The 20,546-nt window shown below is 45.0% G+C and overlaps 1 protein-coding gene across 1 annotated transcript in view; it reads left to right on the top strand.

The window, feature by feature from the left end:
* RNF150 (ring finger protein 150) overlaps window positions 497-20,546 on the top strand; it is a 283,775-nt gene continuing 263,725 nt past the window's right edge. The window contains exon 1 of the mRNA XM_005691225.3: window positions 497-1,645. Within this exon, the coding sequence (XP_005691282.1) occupies window positions 1,156-1,645 (490 nt within the window). The 5' untranslated portion in view covers window positions 497-1,155. The remainder of the gene's footprint in view (window positions 1,646-20,546) is intronic.

Genomic DNA, 20,546 nt, shown 5'->3' with positions numbered 1-20,546 from the left:
GCTACTCCGCCTCCGCCTCCGCCTCCGCCTCCGTGTGACACGGCTGTACGTTCAAATTTGTTTATCGCCGCCCTAGACATTCGAGGCATGGTGCTGGAAGGACCTGGCTACCAACTAAAGTTACCCGTTGGCCCTAGGATGGGTAATTAGGGAGTTCGCTGCAGTTCCTTCTGCAAACTGAAAAGTTTATCACACACACACACACACACACACACACACACACACACGCACACGTCTCTACATTTAAGATGCAGGAAGTTGTTCCTGTCCTCCTAGGTCTAGGGGTCGCTTCCTCCCTTCGCCTCCACGTGGACCAAGTCGCAGACTAGGTGGAATTTGAGACCCGGCAGGGGTCGCTGCTGCCCATAAAGAGAGAGCCGGGGAAGCGTGGCAAGAGAAGCCTAGACTCTTTGACATCACACTAAGCTCCTCCTTGCACGCACACAGTAGACACACACACAAACATATACAGACACACGCACACGCACACGCACACACACACTGACCGCGTAGTCTTCTCTCTGCCGGCTTGCTCCCGGTACCCCCGAGCCGGCCCCTCCCGCCGCAAGTGTTTGCTGGGCGCAGCCAGCGAGGAGCCGAGTGCCGACAGCCCGAGGGACCCGGCGCGCAGCAGTGGCGGCCGCCGCGCCCGCAGCCGGACCCGCTCGCCCCAGCGCTCGGCGACGGCGACCGGGACACCTCGCCGGCACCCCGGGCTCCGAGCAGCCGCGCCCGTCCCCGCCTGGGCTGCAGGGCGCCGGGGCGCCACCCCGCACACTCCCGGGCCCCCTGCCACCCCTATGCCAGAAGGAGAAGCGGGGCGAAGGAGCAGGACGCTCGGCAGCCGGACTCCGCCGCAAACCCTGAGCGCCCCCTCCGCCCGCGCCCCTCCGGCGCCCGCGAAGCGAGATGCAACCGCCACGCTCCGGCTGAAAGGGGAAGGGGCCGGCGCCATCCGCTCGCTCCGAATCCTGTCTCCTCGGCGGCTGCGCGTCCCGGCCGCGGCCCCCCGGGCCCGGGAGTGAGCAGGAGCAGGAGGAGGAGGAGGAGGAGGACAACGACGAGCGGCCGGCCCGGGGTTGGCCGGGGCTGGGGAGGAGGGACGGCGCGCGGGGGAGCGCGCGGGGGGCGGGGAGGGGGCCCCGGCGGATAAAGATGGCAATGTCTCTCATCCAAGCGTGCCGCAGCCTGGCTCTCTCAACATGGCTGCTTTCCTTTTGTTTCGTGCATCTGGTCTGCCTGGACTTCACTGTGGCCGAGAAGGAGGAATGGTACACAGCCTTCGTGAACATCACCTACGCCGAGCCCGCGCCGGACTCCGGGGCCGGGGCGCCGGGCGGCGGCACCACCGCCACCGAGCTGCACACCGAGAAGAGCGAGTGCGGGCGCTATGGGGAGCACTCGCCCAAGCAGGACGCCCGTGGGGAGGTGGTCATGGCCAGCTCGGCCCACGACCGTCTGGCCTGCGACCCCAACACCAAGTTCGCCGCCCCGGCCCACGGCAAGAACTGGATAGCCCTCATCCCCAAGGGCAACTGCACCTACAGGGATAAGATCCGGAATGCGTTCCTGCAGAACGCCTCCGCCGTGGTCATCTTCAACGTGGGCTCCAACACCAACGAGACCATCACCATGCCCCACGCAGGTAAGCGGGCTCCGGGCGGGCTCGGGGCGGGGGCGGGGAGCCCAGGGCGGGTGGAGGCGCTGAGAAGGATCCAGCGCCTGCCTCCTCGCTCCTTTCTGGGAAGTCTGTGCTTTGCTAAAGACGCGTCTCTGTTGCCTAGACCTACTAAGTTTCGCTCTGCGTCACTTCGTGGGATTTGCAAAGAAGAGAGGACTCACTGCATTGGGGGACCAGGGAGTGCGTTCCACTTAGTTCCACTTAACACAGAGCCACTCGCACAGGGGTTGGCCGAGGGGGCCTAACTTTTCCGAGGAGGATCTGGAAGGTGGGGTAGGAGGGGGGAGGAGGGGGCGGGCAGGGCTCGGATGTTGCTCTGGGCTAGTGAGTGGCCTCGCATCTGTTTGGGACCCGGAGATCTGATCTTCTATGTGTGCATCAGGTATACTCCTGATGCCGGCGTTTCTGTATCAGGAGGGAGGTAGGATTACTGATGCTGGCGCTCGCCACCGCCAACTTGCTCAAGTCCGGTTTCAGGGTTTCAGCTCTTCGTGGGAGATTAAGAGTCCACCCCCCACCCCCACCCCGCGCCACCCGCTGGGTTGACGCACGTCATAAATAATACTGAAAATCCTGTGCTCTGCCAAGCTGTCATCCGGACAGGCTGACAGGCAGGCACGATGGTAAATGATCAAGAATCCTTCACAAGCCAACAAGAGCATAGTGGCCATAAAGTTATGCCTGCTTTTCTAGTATTGCAATCCTTGCCCCCCCCGCCTGGGAGGTTAAGTATGCTGAAGGTTTCCTTTAGGGCGAAAAGGAGATTTCACGGTAGAAATAATAAGGTTTTCGTAAAGATCGCAGGGTGCCCAGACTGGAAATCCATGACTGCCCTAAGACGCACTGTTCCTCCGTGTGCCTGACATAACAGTGCTTCCTTGGTAGGAACAGCAAAGTTCTCTCCAGGTTTGTTAGCAAAAGCAGCTCATTTTAGCAGGTTCGCCTCCTTGAGTTCTGGGTTACTTCTTGTTTCTGTGCGCCTCTAGAACCTTGCCCCCTCTTTGCCAGAAGCTGGGTTTGAGGCTGTGGCATCGGGGAGGGAGTAGGAGGGAGTGGAAGTGGCAGATTCATTTTCTTACTGGAGTCACCGGATCAAAGACATTATTAAAATCTGGCTTTTAAAGAAATTAAACAGTTATGCTTCTGAAATGGAGTAGCAGGCTTTGGCCACATTGGGGGAGGGATACGTTCTTTGGGGACAAGTTTTCATTCCCAGAGCTCCTGTCACCTATTAGGGAAATATACAGTGGGTTTGCCCCTCATGATCAGCATCAGCTGTTACAGACATAGAATTTAACCCTGCTGCAAACAGGTGGGGTGGGGAAGTTTCCGGAGAAGGCAATGGCACCCCACTCCAGTACTCTTGCCTGGAAAATCCCATGGATGGAGGAGCCTGGAAGGCTGCAGTCCATGGGGTCGCTGAGGGTCTGACACGACTGAGCGACTTCACTTTCACTTTTCCCTTTCATGCATTGGAGAAAGAAATGGCAACCCACTCCAGTGTTCTTGCCTGCAGAATCCCAGGGATGGGGGAGCCTGGTTGGCTGCTGTCTATGGGTTCGCATAGAGTTGGACACAGTACTTCTAACTCAGGGTAAAAAATAATGCGATGCATGAATGAATGAAAGGGAGGAAGGGGCAGTTAACTTCTTTAAAAAGTTAATATAGAGCACTGAGGACCATTTGATATACTTTATTGAGCTCAACAGTTTTGTAGGTGAAAAAGATTATACTCTGACCTTGAATCATAAGAGCCCTGTGTAAACTTTATGATAGTCGAGGATTTGGAGGACTGTGGAAGAGCATTTTAAATCATGTAAAAGATCTTTGGAAACATATTTAATATCTAAACCTCAATGAGGAGAGCATGAAGGAGGGGTTTTTGTTTTTGTTCTTTACCTCAAGAAGATTGTTAGTCACCTTTGCAGGATCCTTTAAATATGTCTCCTTTTTTGCATGTGCATGAAATCAGATTCTTCAGCTTCAAACACAAAGTTAAGAGGCATCATTTGTTTCTGTCTAAAAAGAACTGCCAACACACTGGATCAATTAATGGCTCATCTGTTTTCATAGGAAGCAGTGAGCGGATTTTCCACACAAAATGATGCTTGACTAAGATGTAGTGGGAATAAATAAAGGCCTTGGTAGTAGTTTGAAATTTAGGCTAAAAAATGTCAAGGAAATTCTGTATTAGCTGTTTGTTTCCCAAAATGCATTAACACTGTCACTGCTAATAGCCATGAGAATTCCATATTATCGTTTGATGTATTGCCACATTAAGGGACTGGATTCACTTTAGTCAGCGATTGCATTGATGGCTGCTAAAGTCTCATTATAAGGAGATCTGTGACCTGGTAGCTTGGCGAACCTTTCACTTTCAACTTCTTCTGCCTGAACCTGAACCTGTGCCAGCGCTGCTCCGGCCGTCAGTGTGTTTCACTTAGCTCGGGAACCTGAAGGCTTTACTTGCTCTAGCTGAATTCAGAATTCTGACTCAGTTGTATCTTAGGAAACGTATCTTAGGTTTATGTTTTAGATCAGATATTCTTATTTTGTGAGCATGGGATGCAATATATCAGGCGTTCCTTACATTCCTGAACTTTTTGCTTCAGTATCCAAAAGGTGAACATCAGCCTTTACATTTTTAAAAAATTCTCACCTCTCCTCCAGATCCTTTATTTTTGGCACTGATCGCTTTCAGGTGAGGAGAAAGTCTGAATTTAGTGTTACACAACCCATCATGTAATATCTGTGAGTTTGGGATGATATGACACTGTCACACCCACTGTCTTGAAATTCAGTTAATGGAAGTCATTTTCCCTTTCCCTTTCCATAGAGCCTGCCTTTCTGATTTTTCTTTACTGGCTTATGATTTGGGGTTTCTGACACTTCTGCAGTTATGGTTTTCTCATTCACAAAGACCCAGATTCTCCTGGGATAGATTAGTAGCTTTAGTTTGTAATCAGTTTTAATAAAATCTCTTTAAAATATTACTGGTTTCTTGAGAGAGAGTTTATATATCACAGGATTCACTCTCTCTCTCTCTCTCTCTCTCTCTCTCTCTCTCTCTATATATATATATATATATATATACACACATAAAATTGGGGAATAGTTGCTTTACAATGTTGTATTAGTTCCTTCTATACAACAAAGTGAATCAGCCATAAGTATACATAGATCCACTCCCTCTTGAGCCTCCGCCTACCCTCCGATCCTGCCCCTCTAGGTCATCACAGAGCCCTGAGCTGAGCTCCCTGAGCTGGACTGCAGGTTCTTACTAGCTATCTATTTCACACAGGCTCGTGTGCATATGTCCATCCTACTCTCCCAATTCACTCTTCCTCCTCACCCCTGTGGCCGGCTTAATGGCTTTTACTCTGTGGACAGAGTTGTAGAACCCTCACAACTGATTCCAAAAGGAAACCCCGCGTTCATTGGCTTTTCCTCCTCATTTTACTCTCCAGTCCCCCAGTCCTTTCCTTTCTGTCCCCATGTGCCTATTCTGGACATTTCATGTGAGTGGAATCAAGTAATATGGTTTTTCTGTAACTGACTTCTTTCACTTAGCTTATTGTTTTCAAAATCTGTCAGTGCTGTGGCGTGTATCAGTACTACACTGCTTTTTGTTGCCAAATAACATTTCTTTGTATGTATATACCATGTTTTAATGGACGTGAGTTTGAGTGAACTCTGGGAATTGGTAATGGACAGGGAGGCCTGGCGTGCTGAGATTCATGGGGTTGCAAAGAGTCGGACACGACTGAGCGACTGAACTGAACTGAACTAAACCACGTTTTAAAAATTCATCAAATAATGGACGCGTAGTTTCTTTGTACTTTTTTGGTTATTGTACACAATGCTGCTGTGAACAGTCATGTAGAAGTTTGTGTGTGGATGTTTCTTTTGGGTACATATCCAGAAGTGAAACCTCTGGGTCATATGGCAACTGTCTGGTTTAACCTTTGGAGGAGCTGTAAGATTATTTTCCAAAGAAACACCATCTCACATTTCCACCAGCAGTGTAGGAGTGTTCCAGTTTCTGTCCAGCCTCATCAACGCTTGTCATTCTCTTTGATTTTGCCCATCCTGGTGGTCATGAAGTAGTGTCTTCATTGCCATTTTCCTTTGCATGTCCCCGATGACTCAGTTCAGTCGCTCAGTCGTGTCCGACTCTTTGCGACCCCATGAATCGTAGCACGCCAGGCCTCCCTGTCCATCACCAACTCCTAGAGTTCACTCAAACTCATGTCCATCGAGTCAGTGATGCCATCCAGCCATCTTATCCTCTGTCGTCCCCTTCTCCTCCCGGCCCCAATCCCTCCCAGCATCAGAGTCTTTTCCAGTGAGTCAACTCTTCACATGAGGTGGCCAGAGTACTGGAGTTTCAGCTTTAGCATCATTCCTTCCAAAGAAATCCCAGGGCTGATCTCCTTCAGAATGGACTGGTTGGATCTCCTTGCAGTCCAAGGGACTCTCAAGAGTCTTCTCCAACACTACAGTTCAAAAGCATCAATTCTTCAGCGCTCAGCTTTCTTCACAGTCCAACTCTCACATCCATACATGACCACAGGAAAAACCATAGCCTTGACTAGACGGACCTTTGTTGGCAGAGGAATGTCTCTGCTTTTGCATATGCTGTCTAGTATATCTAATACGGTATCCCTGATGACTGGCAGTTACTCTTTTGCATGTGTGTTCACTCACTCAGTCATGCCTGACTCTTTGTGATCCCATGTACTGTAACCCACTAGGCTCCTCTATCCATGAGATTTTCCAGGCAGGAATACTGGAGTGGGTTGCCATTCCTCCTCCAGAAGATCCTCCTGACCAAAGATTGAACCTACAGCTCCTGCAGTTCCTGCATTGGTAGGTGAATTCTTTACCGCTGAGCCTCCTGAGAAGCCCCAAAGTTACTTTTTAACATCATCTTAATTCTTTCTCTGGTGGCTCAGAGGTAAAGAATCTGCTTACCATATTGTAGTAGGAGATGTGAGTTTGATCCCTGGGTTGGAAAGATCTCCTGGAGGAGGAAACGGCAACCCACTCCAATATTCTTGCCTGGAAAATCTCATGGACAGAGGAGAGCCTGGCAACAGTCCATGGGGTTACGAAGAGTCGGACAAGACTTAGAAACTAAGCAATTATTTCTCTACTTTTCATTTTGCTCCTTTCCCCCTTGCTCACCATTATTTGTTTTCTTCGGCTCAACTGTGGTTTATCTTAAAGAGGAAAGTGAAGTCGCTCAATTGTTTGTGATCCCATGGACTGTGGTCTATCAGGCTCCTCTGTCCATGGGATTTTCCAGGCAAGAGTGCTGGAGTGGATTGCCATTTCCTTCTCCAGGGGATCTTCCCGACCCAGGGATCGAACCCAGGTTTCCCGCATTGCAGGCAGACACTTTACCGTCTGAGCCACCAGGGAAGCCCCAAAAGAAGAAAGGAGGTTAGTAAATAAAAAGAGCTCTACCTCTTTCAGTTGGGAAGGGAAAAAAAGCCCATGGACCAGAGACTGTTTATGCCCCCTCTCAAAGAATATGAGGAACTGCATCTTCAGTGCTTAAGAGCTCCTCCCCATGTTTGCTTTGTGAGAGAGCAATAGGAGGGCTTGAGTGAAAAGCTGTGTAGGAATGCAGCCTCTATCAGAGAGCTCCAGTTACTCTGCCAGGTACAGGAAAAGGCAGCCAGGCCCAAATGATCTCCTCGGAGCTGCTCAGCTGCCTGTGAAACTTGAAGTATACTCTGAGGGAAGTGGTATCAGCAATTTCGAGAGGCTGTATTGAGTGAGAGTCACTCAGTCGTGTCCGACTCTTTGCGACCCCATGAACTGTTAGCCCACCGGGCTCCTCTGTCCATGGGATTCTCCAGGCAAGAACACTGGAGTAGTTTTCCATTTCCTTCTCCAAGGGATCTTCCCAACCCGGGGATCAAACCTAGGTCTCCTACACTGTAGGCAGATTCTTTACCATCTGAGCTATCAGGGAAGCCCAGAGGCTCTTTTGGGAGGTGGTAAGTAGGAATGCGGCCTCTCACCAGCCCCTTAAGTTTGTGTCCTGGCTCTGCTATTTTCTCACTGTGGATCTTTGAGCAGATTAGCCTCTCAAGAACTCAGTTTCCTCATTTGTGAAATGGGGGAGCCTCAGGTGGTGGTTATGGAAATTAAATGAATTCATAGGTGTACAGTGCTTGTGTCTGTAGCTGGCAGGAGCTGTCAATATGTGTACCCTTATAGGCATTGTGAATGGTGACAGGAACTACTCTGTGGGTTCCCAGGCCCCCAGGGGTTCACAGTGGCCCTGGCAGCCTTAGTAAAGAGCTCTTTATTCACCCTCTTCTGCTTTAGATGTCAGAGCTGTCATGCCAATTTCTCTCTGTGGTTTCTATGACTTGAGACCGGGTGTCCCAGCTCCCGTTGATGGTGGGTGAACATTTGAGAATTTTCCTCCTGTGATTGTGTTTTCTCATGACTTAAATTGAAGCCTCATCAGAGAAATATGAGATGTACCTATGTAGAGTTTGTATATATTTATATGGTACATCTGTAAGTGTGTGGAGGCGGTGAGTGTCCGAGTTACAATGTTGGAGAAATCATGCATTTCCTTTTTAACTTTTTTGAAGAGTGTGTTTGCTATGTTTTTGTCTTTTGCTAGTACACAGTTAAAGGGGAAAGGAGAAAACTAAGCATCCAGTCATCTAGGAAGAACTGTTGAGAAACTGGATTCCTAGTAATAACCTAGAGATGGAGGGAGGGAGGAGATAGATGCAGTAACCATCCAAAATACAAGCTCAGCTTTTGGTGAGGAGGAGCCCAGAGTGGGGTATATCTCATGTATTCTAGGGCCTTCTCCAAGGCTGGAGGAGAAAATGTAGGAGATTTATTGAGGCTCTTTGCTGTGTAGGTGGGTGCTAAGATTTTATTGTGTGGGTCCATGCTGCATTTACTGTAAGTGTGGAAGCCATCCTTTACAGCCTCTGTGAAGTAATTAGCTGCTTGAATTTATTGCAGAACTTTTATTTTTAGGATATATTTGTGTCGTTTTGCTCTACATTTTCCTTTAAGTAATACGTTTACCCCTCTTCAGCATATGGTAGCCCTCTCTCTGGGTAGTAATAATGCTGTCTGTGCGCTGCTTACTCTGTGTCAGGCATGTTGTAAGCACTTTGTGTATCAGTTCATTTAATTCCCACAATCACGCTGAGCTATAGGTACTGTTCTCAGTTGTCTTTCACCGATCAGGAAACTGAGGTTTAGACAGAGGAAGTGACTTGACTCTGCAGGTAGTAAGTGATGGAGCCAGGCTTACAAACCTGAGCAGTCTGTCTCCTGAGTCTGTGCTTGTAGCTGTTGCTCAAACCCTGCAAACTAGCTGTGGACAGTGGTGACTTCATAGTGGAGACAGGAAGTGATCTAAAGCTGATTCTCATTTCTGAATACTCCAGCACATCTACCAGCCCAATACACATGGCCTTGCAGACTGCATTTTTGTGACGGGAGAGATGGGATTTTGTGTTGGGGCTGCCCTCCTCCAGGGCAACCTCTGATTAACCATTTGGCTTTGATCCGTCACTTTCAATCCAGGGCCTCAGGTTTCTCACTTATAAATAGAGAAGTTTGGATTAGTTGCGTGTCAAGAGCTATTTGAACACCACAGTTTCTTCCTTATACATTAAAAAAAAACCAGGATACTTTTACTAAAAATCACATTTCTGACTCCTCATGAGATCTGATGACAGGGCCCCGTGTCTGGGCAGAGAAGTGACTGGCCGTTTAGATGAACAGTGTGCCCGTTATCCGGCCCAAGGCCCCATCACTGTGGATGTCCTGGCTCTGGGCCTGCTCTGCTCCTATTTGCCCCATGCCTCAGCCCTGAGGCTTATGTATTTGGAGCCTCAGCTTTATGGAGACAGACCAAGACTAGTGAGGAGAAGTTATAGAACACAGACTTGGTTAAGCAAAGGAGAAAAAGCAGTTTATAAAGTTAGAGCTGTTGAGGGATGGAAGAGGTTTTCTTGGGAGGTGAAACCTCCTCTTGCCTTCAGGTGGGAACTGAACACAGGATTTATGCCCAGAGTTCTAATGGGCGATGACCAAAGGGTTTTCCCAAGCCTGAGAGCCCCTGATGCTCTATCATTTCTAAATTTAAACTTCTTAACAGCCTCAGTTTCCATTTCATTTCCCTCTTAAGCTACGTATGGAAAAGTTACCATTTATGCCTGGTCTTAATCTCCCAGGCCAAAAGAATCTCACCCGCCCTACTTAGTATTTTTGTCTTTATTTGGTGCTCAACTGTACTTCTTCACCTGTCTCTCTGCTAGCAGGTGGATAGCGAATAGCCAGAAATTCCAGACTCTCTTACTAAAAGCCATAATTTAGTGTCAGTGTTAAATAACATTATTGGCAATGTAACTTAATATGGTCTGGGCATTTCAAGAAACTGTATGGTTTGTTTACTGACTTCCGATCATAAAATCCTGCCTTTACCTTTTAATCTTTAGTGAGAATCCTGTCTTCATCTCTCCTGATGCTTCTATGCTTAAAAATCCCCTGGCTTCTCGAAACGGAAGGAATTTTGTGACTGTGAAATTTGGAAAGGTTCATAAAGAGCCTCGCGCTTTATAACTCATTCTTCTCGTTTCTTAGAGAGGAATGATTATGCTTGTGATGCAATGCAAATGTGTTTAGAAACCAGTCTCAGCTTTTGAAAAAGAAGCTCTTGACCATAATTGTTGCATTTTTTTGGACATGAAACTTGGTGTATAAAGAACTTAATATTTTGATAGCCCCTGAAAGTCTTTAGTTTATCCTCAGAAGAGATACTTCACTTTGTATATACTCAAAGGAGGACCTTCACTTACTACTGAATGACTGAAATGATGCTGAAATTCTGTGTATTTTATCATGTAAATTGAGTTGCTAAATTTGAATTAATCTGAATAGAATTTGACTTTCATTTTATGTCAGCTCTAGAGGGTTTTGTGGGTGATATAAAACCAGAGAAATAAAGCTGCCTGTGCTGTTTGATTGTTCTTCCACTAAGCTGCAATAACAGTGGTTCTATTAAATGGAAACCTTGTCTATAGGTGCACTATAATCTTTTATTTTAAACTTTGAGAGGTTAATCACTTGGCCATTTAACTCATGATAGGATAAGTGTGCTTTATAGAGTGAAATAAAAATATTAATGATTGTGATTTGATCTTTTATTTTTCTATATGAGAAGAAAATTAAATTTCTTTTACTGTCTCAAAAGCATTGTTTATAAATTTATTTCTACTGGTATCATTTTTTTAAAAGCCTTATCTATTCCATGATATAGCAGTATTTAGAAAATCATTTTCAGTAGAAATAAGAATCATTTGCCATAAAATTAAAGCTTATATATTGGATTGTTAGGCTTTTCTGTATTTGAGGTAGGAACATCTTTTCCTACTTCTCCTGTGTCTTCTACATTGCTAGTGGATTCTTTACCTTCTGGGCCATCAGGGAAGTCCCATATTTCATGATAGAGATTTGAAAAAGAAGTGTTTTTGAATTAAATGTGTGGCTAGTTCATGTCCAGGCAAAACTATATAATGAGCATATATATTAGGCAAGATCCAGGAAATACTGTCTTTCTTAACCAATTCAGCCTGGTATCTCTCCATCATAACTTTTTTTTTTAACACACACAATCTGCCAGTAAGCACTGTTGAAAAGGCGGATTTGAGATTTTTCAGAGGTCTTGTCAATTTACAAATGCCGTTTTTCTCCCGTAAGTATTTTCCCTGATCCTCATTTTCTTCAGAAGCTATTCATCTGACCATTCTGTAGCCATGAACTGATTATACCTACATGTAATTCCAAGTGACCCAAAGAATGGTGGAAAAGAAAAGATGTTTTCCCCTCTGTTTAGTAAAGCGTTTCCTCCTTTATTTACCAAGGTGTGTGAAATGTTCTTCCTCCCAGATAAGCAGCACTGGCTGCGTCTCTAAGGCCCCTTCTCCATGACCTCATCACCAAGGCACTCCCTAGCTGCTCAGTTTGGAATGGCAGCATCCCCCCTCTCTCCCCCCAGCACACGCTGCTCTTCTCCCCGCTTCATTTTACTTATCCTTAGCATGTCTTCTCCTTCCAGCATGTAAGGGCCACAGGAAGGAGGGCTTTTAGATGCTTTTTGCTCATGGTAAAGTTCCAAAGCCTAGCGTGATCCCTGGTGCATGGAAAGTGCTCAGTAAATCTTAAGATCTGTTAAATCAGGCTGGAAAGATGGACTCTCGTAACATGCTGCTCTCATTTTATGAAAAAATATTCTATGACACTAACATTTTTTCTTCTTAGCTTTTAACTTGTTTAAATGAGGTCAGGGGGATTCTAATTTGAGTCTCCTGTTAAAGTGATTGAGTCATCTTGTAGAATATGACATGAAGTGAGTGCCGGGTTCATGCCCTTCATCTCAGGAGAAAAAAGACACACTAGTAACAAGCAAAAGGATCAGGGTATACAAAAATGTTGTAACCAAATACAATTCTGTGGATATGTTTATTGTCCTGTAGCTTTAATATCCGGAGAAGGCAATGGCACCCCACTCCAGTACTCTTGCCTCGAAAATCCCATGGACGGAGAAGCCTGGTAGGCTGCAGTCCATGGGGTCGCTGAGGGTTGAATGCGACTGAGTGACTTCACTTTCACTTTTCACTTTCATGCATTGGAGAAGGAAATGGCAACCCACTCCAGTGTTCTTGCCTGGAGAATCCCAGGGACAGGGGTGCCTGGTGGGCTGCCGTCTATGGGGTCACACAGAGTCAGACACAACTGAAGCGACTTAGCAACAGCAGCAGCTTTAATATCCATGTGTATATGTATATATTTTAAAATGAAAGACATACGCCTTGTAGAAAATTTTGGAAATATAGGACATTAAAAAAAAAAAAAAAGGGAAGATAACCATCAATAACTCAGCTACTTACTCAACTCTAGTGTTTTTTCACTTTGTGGTTACGTATTTCCCTTTACCAAACTGGGAATATATTACATGTGTTTTTATAGCTTTTTAAAATTTAAAGGCACATGTTGAAACTTCCTTGATGTTTCTACTTTGCCCCTACCTAAACAGTGCTGCTCTAGACATCTTTATGTGCCTAAAAATGGGTGGACATTCATGATTCTCTTAGATCAAGTGCCTGAATGTGGCACTAGTAAGTCAAAGGCTATTCATGTGAAGACATAGAGCATTTTTTTTTTAAGCCTGTCTAGTGATGTCTTCAGTTACATGCTCGCTCCCTAGAATGGCTCTCCTTTGAAGACGAAAGAGTATCTGTCAGCTGAATCTGTCAGAATGAACACTGGTGCTGTTGCAAGACCCTGGCACAGCTTTCTGCATCACTCTGCTGCAAGCTGGACTAGCTTGACAGTCGGGGCAGAACACAGAAGGTGGGGAATTAAAAGAGAAGTAAAGCCTCGGTGACAGCATCATCAGGACTGCGGTTGGTGACGCCCTCCCTGTTCCTTCTGTTCTTCCATGTCTTGGGGCTAAGTGCAAATTGAACAGGGTATTAGGAAACTTGGCTTTCAGTTGTGGTTCTGCCTCAAATTGACTTTACCGTTGGCAAGTCACTTCCCCTCTCTGGATCTTGTTTTCTTTCGTTTGAAAGTGATAAGCAGGAGGGTCCCAGAGGGGAACTTGGTTTGGATCAGTGCTTCTCCATCCTGGGCACACATTAGAATCTTCTGGGGGGTTTGAAAATGACAGACTCCCAGGTCCTACCTGTGGAGATTCTGATGTAATTTGTCTGGTGGTGAGGGGACTCTCCGGATGATTCTGATGGGCCGCCAGGGTTAACAGCCACCACCATGGGTGAATCTAGAGTCTTCCTCAGGTTCTCTTATCCCATGGTTCTGTATGTATTTAAAGAAACAGTGCTTTTTCCTTTGACCATATAAAATCCTTACACGAAAGAAGGACTTTTAAAATTTACTAATTGCCACTATGGAAGTTCCTTAAAAAACTAAAAATAGAGCTGCCATATGATACAGCAATCCCACACCTGAACAGGTATCCAGAGAAAACCATAATTTGAAAAGTTGCAGTGCACCCCAGTGTTCATTGCAGCACAGTTCACAGTAGCCAAAACATGCAAGCAACCTAAGTGTCCATCAGCAAATGAATGGACAAAGAAGAGAAAAAAAAAGTGAAGTCGCTCAGTCGTGTCCAGCTCTTTGCGACCCCATGGACACTAGGCTTCTCTGTCCATGGGATTTTCTAGGCAAGAGTACTGGAGTGGGTTGCCATTTCCTTCTCCAGGGAACTTCCCGACCCAGGGATTGAACCCAGGTCTCCCACATTGTAGACAGATGCTTTCCGTCTGAGCCACCACTTGATCCACACAATGGAATATTACTCAGCCATTTGCAGCAATATGGATAGGGTTAGAGACTATCATACTAAGTTGTGAAGTAAGACAGAAAGATAAATATCATATGATATCACTTATATGTGGAGTCTAAAGACATGATACAAATGGGCTTATTTATGTAACAGAAACAGGCTCACAGACATAAAAAACAAATTTATGGTTACCAAAGGGGAAAGGTGGGGAGGGGTGATTAATTAGGATGTTGGATTAACATATGAACACTGGTGGCTCAGTGGTAAAGAACCTGCCTGTCAGTGCAGGAGACCCAGGAGTCATGGGTTCAATCCCTAGGTCAGTAAGATCTCCTGGAGGAGGAAATGGCAACCCGCTCCAGTATTCTTGCCTGAAAAATCCCATGGACAGAGGAGCCTGGAGAGCTACAGTCCATGGCATTGCAAAGAGTCAGACACAACTGAACAACTGAGCACACAGCTGCAATATATGTAAAAAATAATCAACAAGGACCTACTGTATAGCACAGGGAACTCTATATTCTGTAATAACCTATATGGGAAAAGAATCTAGAAAAGAATAAATATATGTATGTGTATAATGGAATCATTTTGCTGAACATCTGACACAAACATAACATTGTAAATCAACTATACTCCAATATAAAATAATTTTTTAGATCGCTAATAGTATATACAGTTACATATTACCTGTAAGACATGATTTAGTGACTCACTAAAAATCACCAGAGTTTGGAGAACACCACAAAGACAAACAAATGGCAAACTTGGCAAGTACACAAACTTCTTTAACACAGTCAAAGTGTATACAATAATGAATCCGAAATTATTAGACATTTTAATTGAGTTGGGTGATATTTTGTTGATGTGCTGAAGGTTCATTATCTTGGAGGTAGGCCTCTGGCCAAAGAGTTAACAATACCAGGATATTTTCCCCAAGTAGGGAGAACCCCAGTTTGCTCATCAAAGTTTTGGGGATAGTATAGGGTGATGGTGAAAAAGGTGATTCTGGTACCCAATTGACCTGAACCAATTGCCTGCAAGACATAAAGCAACATATGGCTCAAGATAGAGGTTTGATGTCATTGAGCTGGTAAGAGTGAGATTGCACCATTCTAAACTGAGCACAGTGGTAAAGGAGCCGCTAAGACTCTGTGGTCGTGTTGGGCAGAGAGAGCCCAGAAACACAGGAGCCACATGATTAACCTAAGCCTCAGCCTGTGAAGTGAGCCTCACGTGTCCCCATCAGAGCTGTTGTGAACTCTTACAGTGCATGGTGCAGCAGAGGGGCAGCTCTGAGCATTGGATGCATGTTCAGTCTACTTATGTTTCAAAAGAAACATATTCAGAATCAGACTACATCTTACCAGCTTTATTGTCACCCACCGAGTCCCAGCCATCATCATCTCTGCTTGAACTTCTGTGTCACCTCCAGCCACTGTCTAGCTCCCATTCCTACTCCGGCAAGCTTGCCCCACCCTCAGGACCTTTGGGACCCTCTTTCCCCCACCAACTTTTGGATAGAATTATTATTCACACAGCAGGCATCTCTGTATGCATTTTGTAGTATGTGAGAATGACTCCCAAACAGGAATGCCTGGTGCACATTTACCCTTTTCTCCTTTGTTTAACCAACTCCTTTTCAAAAATTCAGTTTGCTTTTTTGTCACCTGTACTCAGGAAAATATCTTCCTACAGAGTACAATTATAAAATCATGGAGTCTTTTATTACTCACACGGGCAGGGAAAGTTACCAGTCACCACTCTCAACTTTGCATCTTTCTCCGAGATATTTACCTGACTCACCCCTCCATAGCAGTCCTGACTCTGCTCAGTTGCCCCTTCATCAGTTTTCCCTGGCCATATTAAAAAAACTTAATCTGCTCCTTGCTCTCTTGTCTTATCCTCCCTTATTTTTCTTCCTAGCTTTCTACCACTACTTGAAATTATTATATTATTTCTTTTAATAATTTACTTGATGACTGTCACGCCTGTGAAAATATAAGCTCCACAGTGGCAAGGTTCTTGTCTTTATCAACAGTTGTGTTCCTAGAGCCTGGCACATAAAAGGCATCTAGTAAATACCTATTGAGAATGTACAGCATGAACCCGTCCACAGTTCTCAGGTGCATCGCTCACTTAGGAGACGAAGTGATGACTTTATGTTCCACACTCTTTATTTGTCTTATGTTGAAGGCAAGATTTAATTTAAGGGATTACACACTTCATTTCTTCTCTTGTGCACAGCAAAGTGATTCTTGTCCTGCCAGACCTATGCTGAGGAATTCATCTGCTGTCTAACCTGAACTTGATCCTTGACAGTCATTATGTCCTGAGATCTCTTCCTGTTACCCTGCCAGTTTTTCTAAGACCTGGATGCCTTCTCACCCCTATTCCTGTAAACAAACGCATCTCTGTTCTGAGGAACTTTGCTTTGGAGGTTCTGCAAGGTGGGATTTCTAAAGATAATGGATTAGAAATGTCAGCTTGAGAGTCAGCAGTTGATCAAACACAGAAATCTTAGAGAAGTACCTGGACACAGTGCCACCTGATGTTTTTACTGGAATATGAACATCTGGTAGATTTGATAACTTCCAGGGGACCCAAGTGTTACTTGGAAGGGAATCTTAGAGGTTGACTGTAAATCTTACCTGTATAGTTTATGATGAATCTATCTCTATAAATAGGAAATAACCAGTGAGATATGAAAAGTTGTGGCCTTTTGGGCAATGAGAGAACCAGGAGAGAGAGTTCAAGTTGTCTCTGAAATCGGGATAACAAGTATCAGTTAAAGCAATTGTTTATTGAAGCAGTTGACAGTGGCTGTAGGATGAATTTAATCTCTTGTATATTTGCATACTTTACTTTTTAGCTCTGAAACAATGAAATGATACTATCTTTACCAGTTTGACTTTATTTCTACAAAAAGTGCATATCCTTACTTTATTCTTTCTTCCTTTCCTAAATGCAGTGATCATGTCCACCTCACTGAGGTTAATTTTGTTACCTGGCTGTCTTTCCTGCTAGACTGTGAGCTTCCTGGGGGAAGGTGCCGTGTGCACCCAGCCCCCTTCCTCTGGGAACGAGCTCCAGTGTCTTGAATGATTCCTCGTCTGCAGTAATATTAGCTAATTGTTCTGCTTAATCATGGATGCCACTTGGTGGGAGGTACCTGGAGTTTCGACCAAATGTTTAAAGGAAATAATCAACATCTGTAAGGCTCACCTTGCAGCAAACACTAGACCTATGCGTGAGAAGTCAGTTTCCTTCTCACAGGGCCGTGCTCAGAAAAGACATGAAGTGATGCTCTATTACAGTCCAGAGTTTTGCAGGTGAAAAACTCATTAGCCTCTTCTATGTTCTTGACCTCTCTGACTGTCTTGAAAAACCATTCACCTAATTAAAATTCGATCCTTTCAAATTAGAAAGTCCTACTCTCTTTGGTAAACCGAAATGACTTGTAATTTGGTTTACTGCTGTCTGAAACGCATCAGCATTCTTTTCTATTGAGGTACCATATTAAATATATCTGAGCGTCTTGCTCATAAAAAGACTTTTGTGTTTCATTAACTTAGTCAGAGTGTGAAAAAGGCATTACATTGTAGGGAAGAAGAGAACAAGCAATTTTCTTTAGTGAAGCTAATTAGAATTCATTTTGAACCAGAGCATAACCATGAGGCTGCTCACTATTTTTATATTTAGTCTTTGAAAAGGTGGCGCCTAATTACTACAGTACACTTTGTGCAATCCAGAATAAGTGATATTTTGGCATTAAAGTGAAATTTCTGAGGAAGTTAAGATATTGGAAGAACACAGGCTGTCACCAATGCATTAAAATAATTGTGGTTCATTGACTCATGCAAATATATTCTGCTTCGTTTCCTGTTTGCAGTTATCATGTTTACCACGGGAGCAATTTAAATAAGAAAACAGAAAAACAGCTCACACTTTGGCCCTTGATTGATTTTTGGTAACTGAGATGGGGCATATTTTTAAAAAGGAATAATAGCCCCCAAATAGGCCACTACCTTTTTGGTGACCACGGTGTTGCTAAAAACGATGTGTTATCACACATGTTGACTGACTGGGGTGAGGGGCAGGGGTCCACTGTCATAGAGCATTCATCCCACTGTCCCTTGCTTCTGGATGAGTCTCCACCCAGATGCCATTTCTTTTTTCAGAGGAATGGGCATTTCTGGTGAAGCAGACACTGCCCTTCTGGAGCTAGCAGGCAGTTTAAATAAGATTATCTCAACACCAAGTAGTAAAGATACCAAACAGGGCCCTCAGGGGCTTCTGGACACAAAGCCTTTCCATGTTCCCCATTTCTTTAATTATAGGAAATAGCCTTCATTTATCTGCCACGACCTTCTCTTGAGTTCCAATGTGCAGATTCAGGCTGTCGCTAATTAGGGATGCAAGACAAGAGAGAAACAAATAGTCAAGAGAAACAACCGTACAGCCTTGGGGCAAGGTCCTGGTGCCCCAGAAAAGGATATGCACAATATCTTTGAGATATTCTGTGGATACTGAAACCCCCTCCAGGTGGGAGAAATTAAGGTTTAATAATGGTGTGCTGCCCGCAAGCTTGTAGACCCCAGACCAGTTGGACCTGAAGGTTAATGATGCTAATTCTTGCTTACCTCACCACCAGCCCATCAGAAGAATGTCCAGGAGTTGATCACATCCTCTTTAAACCATTGCTATAAAACTTCTCACTGTCTTCTCCAAGTGGGGATACAATTTTTCAAGGCCGGAGCCTGTTCTGTCCTGTTCTGCCTGGCAAAGAGATCAAGTTTCTCTTTCCTCCAAAACTCGGTCTCTGTTTTTCTATTTGGCACCTGTGTACAGAGAGCCAATATTTTGGCAACAGCAAGCCATCCGTAAGTGTCCAGTGCTGGCCATTTTTTAATATGCTGCAGGCTGAGAAAAACTCGGGATATGAGAAAAACCCGAGATCACCCAAAACTTGTTAAGTTACCAAGGTCACAGGGCAGCTGGGTTCAAGTGCAAATGGATATGACCTAACCGTCTGCGCCTTGGAGTCTAGCAACTCACTGATGGACATGCCTCGGGATTCATGAGCTTAGGGCCAGATAGAAGCCCTGACATCAGTTCTCAGGGAGCAAGGTCTATGGAGCTCTGACAGAAGCCCCTGGAGAGGACTGGATAGTAGGTGGGGAGCATCCAGCAGCCTCTGTGTGAGGGGCATGTGGCTGAGCTCATGCCCTGAGCTCTGAGCTCTGTCTCCCCCATGCCATCTCTTCTCCTACCATGGGAGACTGCTGAGAATTCTCTCCCTTTTTGCATAAACCAAGATACCCTTCCTGCAAGGCACCTCTTGTGGTTCCAGGCATATATGTTAAATTCATCACCTTCTTCATTAGAAAGTGTTAATTGCACAGTTGTGTCTGACTCTTTGAGACCCCATGGACTGTAGCCCGCCAGGCTCCTCTGTCCATGGGATTCTCCAGGCAAGAATACCCGAGTGGGTTGCCAGTTCCTTTTCCAGGGATCTTCTCAACCCAGGGATCAAACCCAGGTCTCCTGCATTGCAGGCAGGTTCTTTTCCATCTGAGGCACGTTTTATTTTTGAGGAGCTCCACAGATCTTTGCTGGATTGAATAAATACTATAAAGAAGAGAATCAACACTAGTTCTGAACACACAAGGCTCTAAGCACTGAGTTAGATGTCTTTCGTACTTCACTCCTTTCATACACCCCATGAGTTGGAAACTTGCCCAGAGTCACAGATGGACAGAAGCAAAGCTGATATTTTAATTCAGGTCTATATCACTTTCAACTATCTTGGGAAATGTGTAGGATTTCTTTTACTTTTCACTAATTTTTATATTTGTGTGATTTTTTTTTTAATAAGAGGGGGAACGAAAAGAAACTTCTTTAAGATAATCTGTCTCCAAACAGTTTCCCATAAACATTAGATAACTTAATAATTTGCCATTAGCATTAAATTGTATATTTGCAGCAATGCATTTCTTTCATTATATAAAGAATATTTATTGTAGACATGTGAGGTACAGACTGGCTTCCCAGGTGGCGTTAGCAATAAAGAACCCACCTGCCAAGGCAGGAGGTATAAAAGACTCAATCCCTGGGTCGGGAAGATCCCCTGGAGAAGGACATGGCAACCCACTCTGGTACTCTTGCCTGGAGAATCCCATGGACAGAGGAGCCTGGCGGGCTACAGTCCATGGTGTCGCAAAGAGTCGGACATGACTGAAGTGACTAACCACACACACGCAGAGTACAAACTACTGTGGATTTAATCCGTAAGCCAAACCATGTGCTCTGTGAATATGGTAATGCCTTTGGTTAGTCATTGTCTGAATATTTTGGCTTAAAGAATAGTTTCAGTTCTCAGAGAAACTTACTCCCATTAGTTTAAAATGCTGATTGTTCTTAGAGAATTGAGTCAGGCTCCTGTCTGCTGATGCTATTGAAGTAAAAGGGTCTATGCAGATTTGTACCACTAAATGTTAC

The sequence above is a fragment of the Capra hircus genome, chromosome 17 (assembly GCF_001704415.2).
Source record: "Capra hircus breed San Clemente chromosome 17, ASM170441v1, whole genome shotgun sequence".
Taxonomy (NCBI): Eukaryota; Metazoa; Chordata; class Mammalia; order Artiodactyla; family Bovidae; genus Capra; species Capra hircus.
The sequence above is the reverse complement of the archived record's forward strand: the minus strand, read 5'-3'. Positions and strand labels throughout refer to the sequence as shown.